At 34.9% G+C, this 14,854-nt stretch overlaps 1 protein-coding gene across 1 annotated transcript in view; it reads left to right on the top strand.

The window, feature by feature from the left end:
- Window positions 1-14,854, top strand: part of LOC144434067 (uncharacterized) — a 31,790-nt gene that overhangs the window by 3,525 nt on the left and 13,411 nt on the right. Inside the window, exons 2-3 of the mRNA XM_078122520.1 lie at window positions 13,037-13,197; window positions 14,100-14,273. Of these exons, the coding sequence (XP_077978646.1) occupies window positions 13,037-13,197; window positions 14,100-14,273 (335 nt within the window). The remainder of the gene's footprint in view (window positions 1-13,036; window positions 13,198-14,099; window positions 14,274-14,854) is intronic.

Here is a 14,854-nt window from a genome sequence, read left to right as displayed (position 1 = left end):
GTGCAGAGTACATTGTACTCTGATCAAACTTTGATTGCAATTATTGAGACTGTTTTGATTCATCAGCTTTTGCCCTGTCACAGTAGACTTGCAGTACTACCACTATTATGCCATGGTATACACTATTTTCATTATGCCCAGACTCTTGCCCTAAGGGTTTTACTTTTAGGATGAAGGACTAAGGACTTGTGATAACATTATTGTAGTGTACATTATAGTCTTGATGTCAGCAACCTTAGAAGTATCTCTACCAGAATGCTAAGTTTGACATTTACATGTACATGAAATACAATGTAGCCTCTGGCGTTTGACTGTTTTGATATCATGTACATTCTGTGTGTGTACATAATCAAGTGGGGTGTCAAAACAGAAGAAGAGTACCACATTTTTACCAATGTTTATGGAGAACCCTAGCCTGATAAGAAATTATCAACAAAATAAAAAGAAAGAAAGAAAATAAGATAAACATGCAAAGAATTTATTCTTTAGTATTAAAAAAATCAAATGTGTATTCTGTGATATGTTATACTTGACAGTGACTACATTATTACTCAAATTGCAATGATATGTATATTAGGTAATTATATGGAGCAAAGGACAGGAGTAATTATTGTAAACTGATTTGAAAACAAAGTGGAAAAGCCCTGTATAAAAACCAACAATTATTACTATTATATTCATTATTCATCAGTTACCTACTGTTATCTTTGTGTGAGTGATTAGTACATTTGTATTTGCAAAGAGTTCATTACATTGCAAGATGAAGTACTTATATAACATGAAATTGTATTTAGATTAAGATATCCATGTTGCTATGTACACAATGTAACTATATGGACATGATGTATGCCTAGGCTTGAGATTTGCCATTACTATGAGTACAACAAACAAATATCTTGATTCATTCATTCGTGTGGGTATTGTAAACAGTGACATGCTTATATTGATAAATAGAAGTGGAGTGAAATGTTTACATGCCTAAAATATAAAGTGAATAGTACCTAGTATCAAATCCTGGATAATAGTACACCATTCTTGTTTATCTATTTCTTTGTGAAAGATGGTGTGACAACAGCCTACACATTATGTACATATACATTTGTATCTTTTCATTTGTCTGTTCTCAGTAAATGCATAGTTGTTCACCCCACTTGTAATTTCAACAGCAATATCAACCATGGCAAGTAATAATAGTTGTTCACCCCACTTGTAATTTCAACCAATAGCGATATCCATTTGTGATTTCACCATGGCAAGTGAAGTACATGTACATGTACTCACTTTAATAGTCTGGATGACCAGCCTGTGGTTCTAACCAGTGAGTGAAGGTATAAATCGTAATGGTACTCTTTAGGAACAAGACTAGTACTCACTATGTATACAACTTCAACTATCTGTATAGGATTAATGGTAGTCATAGCAATTTGGTTAGATTCTTCTTTGCCAGCAACAATATGTATTGTAAACTTTTTTCTTGGTTGATTGAACAATTGGTTTTACTACCCTGTATGCCTTTGTGGACCGGATTTAGAGGGTGTTTGTTGTTTGCTTCAACAATGTGCATCATTATTATAAGATATAAATGTACTGAATGAATGAGATGGTTTAACACTAGTTTAAAGGGGCATTTGTCTGTAGATATTAAAAGGGATCTTTTTCATGATTCAATGAAATGGTTGGGTAGTTTCAACCACAATAGCTTCAATACATATGAACAACAGTCTGCAAGATACATGTACATGTACCCATTGATAATGATGAAGTCTGTGAGGGGTAGTTCAATGTAGGATAAAACCTTAATTATTTTAGTTAGACCTCAGACCCCCCCCCCCCCCAACTAAAGTCGCCAAAATTGATAATTGTTCAGCCAGCAAAATCAATATCAAATTCGTATCTAGTAGTATATAGTACAATGAATACAAGGCCAGTGTGTATTGAGAAAATTGCTCTTTTATTTACACTTTATTGTCTTTGTAAAAGGCTATTAAACAAAAAAAACAACAGTAGAAACCAGTATTTTAACAACTGTGAACATTGTGCTAAGATCTTATGGACGGCCTCAAAAAGTACTTTTATGGATGGCATTACCCTTGTGCTTTTTTGAACTTTTTTGATATTGATCTCCCATAGCTTTTTTATTAGTCTCTCAAAATCGTTTGATGGATTTTTGTACATTGTGTGAGGAGAACATCCATCAGGACTGGTCAAATGACTTACCAAAGTTACCCACTGTCCCTAACCGTCCATTGTGTGATCACATACACAATGAGAAGAAATTAAAAGAGTGAGATGTGCGCATAAACAAACAGTGAACATCGTGGTTTTTGACATCATTCCCAACATGTCTTCAGTGACATGCATTTACTAGAAGCGAAAATTCTTACTTTTCACGATTGGACATATTTTCCGAAATATTTCTATTTTGGGGTGGAAAACAGATCCAATTAAATGTAAAATTGATTTTGTCGGATGAGAACTAAAATGGGTAACCCCCCCCCCCCCCCCCCACACCAAAAGAATTTAGTTTTTTATCCGACATTGAAGTAATACTGTATTGATCTCGCCCAAAAAATACATCAAAGTGAATTATTTCAACACAGTACATACATGTACGATAAGATTTAAATTGAGTTTGCATTGTTATCCATTAAGTATAGCCATATTATTTACAAAGTAGAAAATGGTTAGAAAACCAAGTCAGCCACATTTACAATCAAAAAAAAAAAATCAGAGCAATATTCCATTTCATCCATTTCATTGTTTTTTCAAGACAAGGAAGAAAAATTTGACAGTTCATTAATAGAAGCATATGATATGAAATAAACAGAGAAATCCTGTAGGGATAGGCATGATAATCTAAAAAACAGGAATGCTTTTTTGATTCAAGAATCCATAAAATTGGTAGCATATGGTGACATGTTTTTTGTACGAATGTACATGTATGTGATTAGTCATTGCATCTCTTCTCCTCATGATAGACAGCAGCTGCTGCTGTGGTTAAGCAGACATTTCACATATTTGAAAATAAGAAAATATAGAAAATAACTGCATGTAACATTCTACTTGATATTGGATGGGTGGATACATCATGTATTGAAGGTGTGATTTCTTTATTGTCACAGAAACTGCTTTTTGAAACTGTGCCAGAAATGACAGTGGAGGAAGTGTATGTAAACTTACCCAAAAATGTATCCTCATTTTCATAGCCTCCAAATAATGCCAGAATCTTTTTTTCCAAATATTTGTATACCGGTAGGTTTGAGCCATAGAATTTTTGAACTCAGAAATTTACATTTCAAAGAGATGTAGATTGAGATTGTTAGCAAGAAAGCTGACCTTTGGGTCACCAGAGTCTTACAAATTAACCTTGGATAATTATACAATTGATGAACTTCAGTCTTAAGTGGCAATTAAATGATTTGACCTGTATAGAAAACCTACTATCTGACATTTTAGTAACTGTTGTAGGGGTACTTATAATGCTTACACACAGCTTTGTGTAGTTGGTCTAATTCCACACAGTGTGGTTACTGCTGTAATGATTTAGCAACAGAACAACGCATCACCATGACAACATCAATCATAGTATTAATCATGCAAAAATAGACAATGTCTTGACATTTATGATCAGTAGTGTCCATGTGCTCGTGGAGTCTCACCAAGCGCTATACAAATGTATTTCTCTATGACGTCATTAAACGGCGGTGGTTTCAAGTTCATAACCAGTTTGGAGCATAGTTGTGTCAGAAATCTCATAAATAACAAATAATAAAAGACAAAAATAGGGTGATGACGTGCTAATGTTGTACATATATGTGAGTATGATGTACAGATACACCTCCTGCAGCAATATTTACTGGGTACTCATTTAGAATACTATAGGTCATTTCCCAGCCTTCAATGCAAACTTGGTTGAATGTGCATGCAAGAGGAGAGAAAATGTGTCTACATAAACAGTCAAGAAAGTTAAGAACAGTGTTAACTAATAGTAAAATCACTGAAAAATAGTGTGAAATATTGAAAATTGATGGATACAGTAACACAGAGTGACTGTTGCAAATTATATGTCAATGCTTTAATTCTCACCGTCTTCTGTCGATATCAGTACCATCTGTTTACATACAACAGTACGCTACATTTTAATTCTATTGAAAACTCTTAAAATATAGGAGTTCTTTTGAAAAGAGTGTCATGTGAACCAAATTTTCTATTATATCCAGGCAACTACAGTGAACTCTACATGTATACACACATCAATCATGGAATGATCACGTTATCAGAACTAGTGTTATGTACCTCATATTCAGATTTTGAACCTTTCAAAAGTTTTGAAATTTGGTTAAAAGTGTGAAAATGAAGCACAGCAATTGTATTGACACCTGGCAGATGTCTCCCCACCCCCAAGTGAATAATGCATGCATGCATGAAGTTTGTTTATTGAGCTTGTGTGACATCGTGCAATCATCCCTTATGAGGTGGTTTAGCGGGCCAATTACACTGCTGTGAGGGGCTATTACATTGGATTACATTCATTCATCCATGCATGCATGCATGCGTGTGTGTGTGTGTGTGTGTGTGTGTGTGTGCATGCGTGTGTGTGTGTGTGTGAATTCACACTCATATCTCTGGCATGCACCGACTAATTTCAACCAAACTCGGCACAAAGGTAACATACTATGTTAGACATGCATTTCCATGTCACTTTGTTTGTGCCTGAACCAAATATGACCAAATGGTGGCCTGTTTTTGTTGTAAACCATTTCACAACTGCATCATAACTTAGGAGGTATAATACATCACTGAAGTGCTTACACCTATACTATTAAAGAAGAGCTTTCTTTTAAGATCTTGATCTTTGACCTTGAAAATCTTCTTCAAGGTCAAATAGCCAGAGTTGATTATCTTCATAACTTTTTAGTCAAACATTTGATGATGATATTTTAATCATGACTTGGATTTTTACTGCTACTTTGGTAGTCTAGATACAGTGTTTAGTCTGTGCACATGTACCCTGAACTACTGCTAATTTGGTAGTCTAGATACGATGTTTAGTCTAATTTCAAGCCCAGAATAATGAGTACTTGACTTGCTCAGGTCTGTTGCTCCATACAATGTGCCATCACTTAGCAGAGGTTATCAATACCACCCTAGCAACCATAATGTGAAATTATCTTGAATTGTCTCTCTGTATGTAATGGTGTGTGATTCACTTGTCTTTACAATGACTATCCTATGTGTAGCTGAAGTAGGATCTAAGAGCACCTGTCCGGATCATTCAAATCATGTAGATTGTGGATGGTTGAGTGGTTAGGTCATACACCTCTTATCTCTTCAGCCTGGGTTCGAACCTGCCAAGAATTGGCTCTGTTTGATTAAAATTTAACCAGGTTTGTATGTGAGAAGGATGATGCTCAGTTTAACCCTACCAAACAATGCAGGTTTTTCCACGGGTACTTTGGTTTCCTCCAGCTTCTTCAACACTAGCACACTACACTAGGGCTCTGCTCTGTGGCGACAATTCAACAAATATCCGAATGTATTTAGACGAATAAAGATTATAATTGATAACATGTTCCTATTGTGACAATCTACAAGAGTTCTTCTTACAGTCATTCATAGGCAACAGATTTTGGTTGAATTGAGGGATGAAAAAGTAAATATGATCGGTTACCATGGTAACTACTAGTGCACATACATAAAGTGCCTGTACATGTATAGATAAGGTGAATAACGTCATTCTTTACAAACCTCCACATTAATGGTACCATACTAATGTTACAGTGCACTTTGTAAAAGTGATTTCCAGTTTGTATTGAAGTTGTATACCATGTGATGTACATGATAATAGTTAGTGCGTAAGTGTTTTTATACAACATGTACAATAGAAGCAGATACATCTCAATATAATGTTTGGTGGTTTGTTAATTGGTGCCATGACAACTAATGTAATTATATGTGCAAAGGGAAACTAGCATTTTAATATGTGCGCAATTGAGAGATTATGAAATTTGTTTATATAACTGGTGCCATGACAACATAGGAAATTATATGTGCATAGGGACACTAGCATTTTGATTCATGCGTGATTGAAAATTAAAATTATAAAAATTGATTGGAAGATGACAAAAGAAAATGTTTTGTAAGCTCATGTGAGAATAAAAACACATGATTATTTCTGAATACATTAAAATGGAAGGAAATTATTATCTGAAATGTAGAAATGGTCTTTTTAATGTCCCTTGATAATTAAGTTGAATTCTATTGGTAGGATGATACTATACATGTTGTAGTGATTCACAAGTACACTTAGATCTGTACATGTAAATATTGAATAACAAATGATTGCAAAGGTTAAGGAGGAAGTATTGAGCTTAGGTCTGTACATGCTTTACTGGGTTTCCCACCAAGGGGTGATTGAATGTAGTGAAAATAATGTACCCTATGCTGCTAGATCGTATCACTTTCAACCCAGTCAGTTTAAACTAATTGTAATTAAGGTTTCAAGAATGTTGGTAAAACACTGACAATTTCCAAACCTTGTCAATTGATCATACTGTTTACAAATTTCCCTTCAACATTTACAAGGTATTGTACACATGATGATACATGTATATCAACTTATTAAAGCTTATTAAAGTGAGGTGAGAAATTTGAAGTTGAAGGAATACATGTACAAAACTGGAGGGCATTTACAGTTAAGCACATACTTCGGCCAACACTGAGGTGGAAAACATACACTGTAACCTCCAGCATAGGTAACAGCTTTAAGTTACCATGGTAACCATGCATTTCTGGGAATGTCATGTGATCAGTCACTCACTAAAGGTCATGGTTGCATATATAATTTGTATGCCATTTTGACTCATTTATATGAAATGCTTTTAAAAGTTTCAAATTTTACTGGTTTGGGTTGCCTTGATAACACTATGTCCAATGTATAATGCAACTGAACTGAAGTTTAGTAGTGATACAGTCATGGTATAGTGTCTTTCTGTCAAAGCTTTTGATAAAACTTGTCTCCATTGCAACATTGGAATCAGAATAAAGAGGTATCTTCCTGTTCACGAATAAATGATGTGTAATATTTGGTACAAGTACAACAGTAGATGGAAATGTAGTTGATACATGCATATTGCATTGGTTAGTTTCACCCCTCTGCTTTTCACTGCCCTACTTTTACACACCTTTGATTTTACTTTCCTCCTTTTTTGTTTTTATACCACATAATTTATGATAGTACCGTACAATGTTTTCCAGCTACTACTTAGTACTACTAATTACATTGTCCTTTTTTACCTAGACATGGTTTTCATATTTTACAGCATCACTACCAGGTATTTCTTTTAGTCATGATTTGTCCTTGTTTTTCTGTTTCGTTTTTAGTATCCTGATGAAGGCTCATGTGTGAAGCTGAAACATTGAAATAAAGATCTTAAAAGTAGAAGTTATGTCTTGTTGACTTTATACAAACCCATACTGCATTACCATGTACTTGTAAATATACTTGTACATGTAATTAAAAGTGATGGTCAAATTATAGAATAGATTACCACAATTATTATTCTCTTGCTCAACAGTTTCCAATACTGTAATAAAGATAAATGTATTGTATCTGTGACAGCCAATGTCCTGTTGCAGTTATTTTATTGTAACCGAAGGCAGTGTTTGTATGTAATAATACTTACGCTACTTTGTATTTGATTGATAGGCAACTATAATGGAACCAATTGTGTGTATTTCTGGAATTCCATTGAACACTTTCCAGTATTTAATAATACCATCTACATCAATATGTACTACTACTAGTACTACTAGACGTAGTTTCTGTTGTCTACTTCGATGAATGAGTGACACGTCAATAAAATGCCAACCATTGAATAGCATCTAGACAAGCAATTTATGACAATGTATATATTGTATCATCATAGTGTACACCTTTGAAAAGACATTTTTCAAGAACACTTAGTTGCAAAAACTTTGTCACCTGAAACGTTGTCTATATTTATATTCCATGTATCTAGCATTTATGATTGGCAGGTAATGACAGTATCCCTGACAATGACATTGTATCAGTGTTAATAATGAAGTAATTATAATCTATCCTACTGGACTTGCAGCCGTCTGAAGAAGCATCCAGGATAGGATGTGAAACTGTTGCCATTCAAAACAACAGCAAGTCCAGTAGGATAGATTGTGATTACTTTGTTGCTAACTTCATACCTGGATGATTGAGAACATTCATAGACATTGTATCAGCATATTCAATCATGTAAAATTATAATTATTAGAATCTCTTTCTCCATATATCTGTCAAGTTGATTTTGTTAAATCTGACAAAGTTGAGTCTTTGACATAATTAGTTCAACCCCCTCCCCCACACGCACACACACACACACACACACACACACACACACACACACACACACACACATTTCCAGGAAAGAAAGTATAACCTATACTTATTTGTTGACAATTCCTTTTGCAAAATATTTGATGAAAATATCGTAGCATGTACAGTGTAGTTTCATTTATACAATTTGTGATGCTGACTTACCTGTAAAGAATAATTTACAAGTACATAATTTGTATTTCATATACAACTCTATACACAAACTAGTATGGCCTACCCTCAAGCACAATCACACCATAGCTTACATCAATTTATACATTAATGGTTATACTGTAAGACACGTCATGTCATTCAGCCTTAACCATTCTTCTCTCTTACATGTACTTGAGTGTTTGCTGAAAGGATGGAATGACACGCCATCTCACAGACTTAATTTATAAGACCTACATTTGACAAATTTACGTTTTACAAATGAATGTACATAATCTTATATTTGTGTGGTAAGGTACATTTGTAGCTGTAGGTGTTAAGATATGTTATAAATACAGTGTTTTCCTAGTTACGTAGTTGATGATATGATGAACTTGTCATTTTTTCTACATGTATGCAAATATATGTAGTCTAGATGCTATGTATGGCTTTAAATCTCTGTGAAGGGTGAAGAGAGATCTTGAGATTTGAAACCACAGATTGCCATGAGACTAAAATAGTGAAATTGAAACTGTACAGCAAGTTTATTTTCGCTGACATTCATGCATGGCTAGTTGTGCGAAAATAATACTGAGTGTAAAGTTGATAGTTACATGCACTACTATAGTACATGTATATTCAACACATCCAACATTCACTTTCTAGCCCTCCAATAACATGTAGACATTAATATAGCACAGATCATTTACACCTTCATATAACACAAAAGACTAAAGATGGATTATGTGTATTTTACATGTCAGTGTCTCACAGTTGAGTTGACACACTAGCCTGTTTACACTGCAATCTGTGAATTTGCTTCGCTGTCTCACTAACTCAGTGCTGTGATGAGCAATGGCACCCAATATTAATGTGGGGTTGAAAACCATACATGTACATTCAAAGTGATTGGCTTGAAAACAACACACTTGGAGTTACGACGAACTGATTGGTTGGTTGCAATGACGTACATCAGCCTATTAAACTGACTATAATATTCAAATGAAGTCAATATGTAAATGTGCTTGTGTTGAGATGAGCACAAGAGTGACACAATTTACATATAGCAAATATTATGTAAATATCGACCAATGGACATGCTAATAACTGCCATTGTGGAGTGTGGCTAAATTAAATCAGTTGTCGTTTATAGCATAACAGGCAGTTAGTGAATCTAGACAGTGAAGCAAAATAACAGATTGTGATGTAAACAGGCTAGAGACATGCACACACATATGCTTGTATGCTCACATACCGACACACACACACGATTGGAATGTATACAGTAATATACACACTCGCAAGCATATACATATACATATACATATACATATACATAATTATACATATACATATACATATACATATATGTATATATATGCATTGACATGTACACACCTTAAGTTTGTCATGGTGATGTTAGCAGTGCTTGTATTCAGGGTACTGAAATTACTATGAAAATGCACTTTGGCAGGATGTTCATTCCTGTGGCAGTATGCCCTCCAGCCTGTAACTCATCAAGTCAAGCTTCCTTGCTCAAGTGTATCATTTGCAGGCTGAATTGTATAGTTTGTACCATGTATGTCTCTTCATGTCTGATATGCATCCAAGTGAATCTGTGCCAAGAAAAGGTGTTTTACGTAGCGTGAAGTTCAACACATGTCAAAATTTGTCTTGATAAATGTATCCATAGATGAGTTTAGATTCTCGCTCATAAAACATTTAGGATGCATACAGATAGACATAATTGCAAACCTGTCCTTGAACTGGTGGTCATGATAAAAACTATTGATTTAATCTTACTTTATGGCATTAGCCTTAGTGATGATCACACAATGTCACACAAGCTCAATAAACGAACATCATTAACAAACATCATTCAACAAAACCCCCTCCCTCCTCCCCCTAAACGAACATTCACAAGTGCGACATCACACATTTATATATAATGTAAACCATGAATAAAATGGTATCAGTCACACAACTATGATCGATGCAATGTAAAAAACATGATGGTAAACATGAAGTTCCAACCTTATGAACCTGTTTACAGAGATGATGTAAACACATCAAAATACTATCGTAAACTCAACACTGTATCTTACATTAGAAATAAATTTTTATCACCTCAGTAGTTTTACACATCTCAGCAGTAAATACAGAAGCTTATATCATTCAAGGTGTGAAAGTTTTTGAAACTTGGTTAGAAATGCAAAAATGAATTTAAACAATTGCATTGACGTCAGACTCCCTCCCCTCCTAAATGAACAAAGTGCACTTGTTGAGGCTTGTGTGACATTGTGTGATTGTCCCTTGGTGTTAATTATAAAGTTTGCGTTGTTGAGAAGGTACTCATGGAAAACTGATTTTATGGGAGTTTGGAGAACAATGGATACATTTGCATTTGTGAAGTCGGATTTTCAGTGGGAGGAGAGCATACATGTACGTGTACAACATGAATAGTTGTTAAAAAAAGTTTTGCTTGCCATTTCCTAGATTCAAATACCATGCAGTTTACATTGTATACTTCTAAATGTCATAGTGTTTTTGTCATTCAAGCATGCCTAGTGTAAATGTTTCACTAGTATTCTCCAATGCACATTTGTAGATAGCAAAATGTTGTCATTATCCACTGCACTGTTGTGGAAGGGTATGGTTGATGTACTGTACTGTCTCCATTTGTCTTTTAATAGCTGCATGGAGAGTGTCTAATGTAATCGACCATTACTCTTTATCCCAGAGACTTGGCTAAATGACAATGTTGTTAGCTAGAACAAGCCAGTATGTGAAGCCAGGTAGCCAAGTCTCTAGGCTAATTATAGCCTGGAATCCAAGCAGATTGGAATTTTACATTTTTCTTTCCAATCGAAAAATGTAAAAATGCAATCCATGTGGATCCCAGGCTAGGTTAATTACTCCTAGAACTAAATGTATAAAGTGACTAATTATCTTCAATCAGTACCTACATGTATCCATAACATTGGAAGTGCTATAAAATACATACTAACAAATTATAATTTTATCTTGAAGTCATAATTTTTTGTTTGGACATTTAATGCTGTATTGTAAGGTATTTCAATTTTCATGAAAATATAGCAGAGCTAACATGGTATAAAACATAAAAAGTACATGTATGTACCCACTGGATGTTATTTGCCCACCTTACCATATGTCATACATGTATGGTGTCATTAGACAAAAGTACATCAGACAAAAGTCGATTAGATTTATGGTTTTAGATCGTGTATTGAAGTGTAAATAGTGCAAGTTTCCCCTTCCCTGAAATCAAAGAACAAAACTATTATCTTATTTGACAGTCCTCCTCAGAGTAATGGGGTATAAAGTTTGAAATCGTTAATGAAAGATGGAGTGCCATGCAATCTGTGAATGTATTCAGTATTCACTGGTGCTGTAGATTGTAAATCAGTGCAGGACTTACAATCTACAATGTATTTATTTCCATTTTTATTGCCACAAAGGACAGTGACATCAGTGTCACTGTGCTAAATAACTTTGTACTCAGCAAACCCATGGAACCAATATGGTGAAAAATAAATACATGTGAATGAAAAACACAGTGTGTATTCATACATGTATATTGTACTTGGTTTTTGTGCTAAAATATGAAATATATTTTCAAATCCTTCTGTGAGATCAGTAGTATTTGTGTAGCGTTTGTATATTTTAATGAAATAATTATCAGCTGTGTGTCAGCACAGCGTTGGTTACTTGAATATTAAACCACTGTAACGTCTTTCCTCTTGGGGGGATGGGGTTGGGGATGGTGGTTTAATAGAACAGAAATAGAGAAGCTACATATTTGTCAGGCCAGCTGTTTGAAAGTTTCTGAAACCAACAACCCTGAGGGGGCTATTCCCCATATTTAACTATGTATATATTATATGTGCCTTAAGAGGAGCTGTATATTTGTTAGGCCAGCTGTTTAACAGTTTCTGAAACCAACAACCCCAGGAGGCTATTCCCCATACATGTATTTGACTATGCATATATGTGCCTGAAAGGTCCAGCCATTGGTCCACTCATGTAACCACTCACTTTATTGTATAAGTGGAAGGAATGCCTGGATCTTTCAGGTTACCATGTTTAGGGGGCATTTTAACTTTTCTAACATCTTGGTCTAAAAATGTGGTCCACTGTCCTTTATGGTTACCAAATCACAACTGTGCCAATAATGTCCCCAGAATGTTGCATCCATCTGAGGGAAAAGTACAATTTTGAAAACTTCATTTTGCAATCCACCATTTCAATAATATGGTAGTACCAAGAAAATGGATTTTTGTCTAAAATTTGACCTTCTAAAATGGGGTATTGTTTTTGGTCAAAATGGGTCTACAATGGGGTCTCCAGTTGGCAGCCCTACCAGAACTGGTTACTGGTACACCCCCAGCAACAACTCGGTATAATGAACATGTTCACAAGTGTAATTTGGTGTCTACTGTTTAATAATCATTTGTGGATTTCTATCTATATTTTTAGGTGGTCCTGGGTCCAAGAAAGGTAGAATAGTTGATGACTTAGTTGGTGTCTATGGTTTCAAACTCCTAGTGGTTGAAGATCTCATTTTGAGAGAGCTTCCAAAAAAAGTGTCGAGAGCCATCTCTGTAGACACAACAAAAGAAGTTGCTGAGCTCCTCAAGGTGGGTATGACTGAAGATCTACTTAGATTCACAAAGCATGTGCTAGACGCTGTAATTTTCAAGTACAAAAGTGATTTTATGTTATCCATGGCCAATACATTCAGTTGCTTTCATATATATATATGTGTGTGTACTACTCAAACTCAAAGTGCCTGTACATTGTACTTGTTGTGTTTTGTGTGTGTGTGTTTAGAGCAGACACTTCATGATTCAGGTATTTGAGATTACATTAACATCCTTTCCCCATGGACATGTAGCAGATTTTAATGCCCTTGACATTTAGTGTTGTTCTTTATACTCCTGCTGTAAATCAGTAAAACTACACATTTAATCCATTTCTTTCTATAAAACAAAAACTTCAAATAAAAAAGAAATGAATTACCACACACACACGCACGCGCACACACACACACACACACACACACACACACACACACATACACACATACACACATACATACACACATACACATACGCACACATACACACAGACACACACACAGACAGACAGACACACACACATACATACATACATACATACATACATACACACACATACACACATACATACATACATACACACATACATACATACATACATACATACATACACACACAGACACACACACACATACATACATACATACATACATACATACATACACACACACATACACACACACACACACAGACACACACAGTAGTAAATACAAAAGTTATCATCATTTAAGGCATGAAAGTTTTCGAAATTTGGTGAGAAGTGTGAAAATGAAGTTCAACAATCGCATTGACGCCAGACCTCCTCCCCCACTAAACGAACAAAGTTTGCTTATTGAGCTTGTGTGACATTGTGCTATCATCACTAACCAAGTTGCTCCTTTTTCATTTATGTATTCATACAGGAGGAGCCATCTCATTTATCTTTGGAATGGGTGCTTGAAGTCCTTTCAGCAGAAATAGAAAAAGATATCAACGGTCGATATCTTATAGATGTTATGCCAAATCTCAGGTTTCTTCTACGCTGTGAGAAGTTTGTTAAAGATTGCCAATATGAAATGACTATATTTGAAAAGAAGGTAAGCCTTAACTATATAACCACAGTCCGAATGTTTTGGGGGGATGAGCCTGAGGGATGAAATACATATATGTGTAGTTGTACAGGAGTAGTCAAGAAAGTTGAAAGTGCACTTCATACCAATTGAAATCAATCAGAACATGGCAGCAATTTTATTATATCACCATGGAAATGTTGACAATTAAATCAAAGACTGATTATTGTGCATAACTTTTCCATTACAAGCAGAATTATAGTATATCATACAATGGCATGTTTTATTGGAATTCATTAAAAATAATATTGAATTAGAAGTGCTTCAACATTTAAATCACAGATGGTTGGTAGATATTTGCTAAAAATAAATCATTCAGCACCACTCACTATATATGATGGATCAGTAGTGACTTGTCTTGCTAGTAAATGAATGACCAGTAAAGTGAAAAATCTATGCTTTGTCTTTATATCTACAGAGGTATTTGCATGTAGTTACACTGGCAAGACTTTGACTTTGTATAGAATTCAGAGTGTGTCTGTGTGTTTGTGTCTGTGCCTATATCTGTGTCTGTCTGTCTGTCTGTCTGTCTGTCTGTCTGTCTGTCT

The sequence above is a fragment of the Glandiceps talaboti genome, chromosome 4 (genome assembly GCF_964340395.1).
Source record: "Glandiceps talaboti chromosome 4, keGlaTala1.1, whole genome shotgun sequence".
In the NCBI taxonomy this organism is placed as follows: domain Eukaryota; kingdom Metazoa; phylum Hemichordata; class Enteropneusta; family Spengelidae; genus Glandiceps; species Glandiceps talaboti.
Note: the sequence above shows the minus strand (reverse complement) of the source record. Positions and strands in the feature narration are given on the sequence as shown.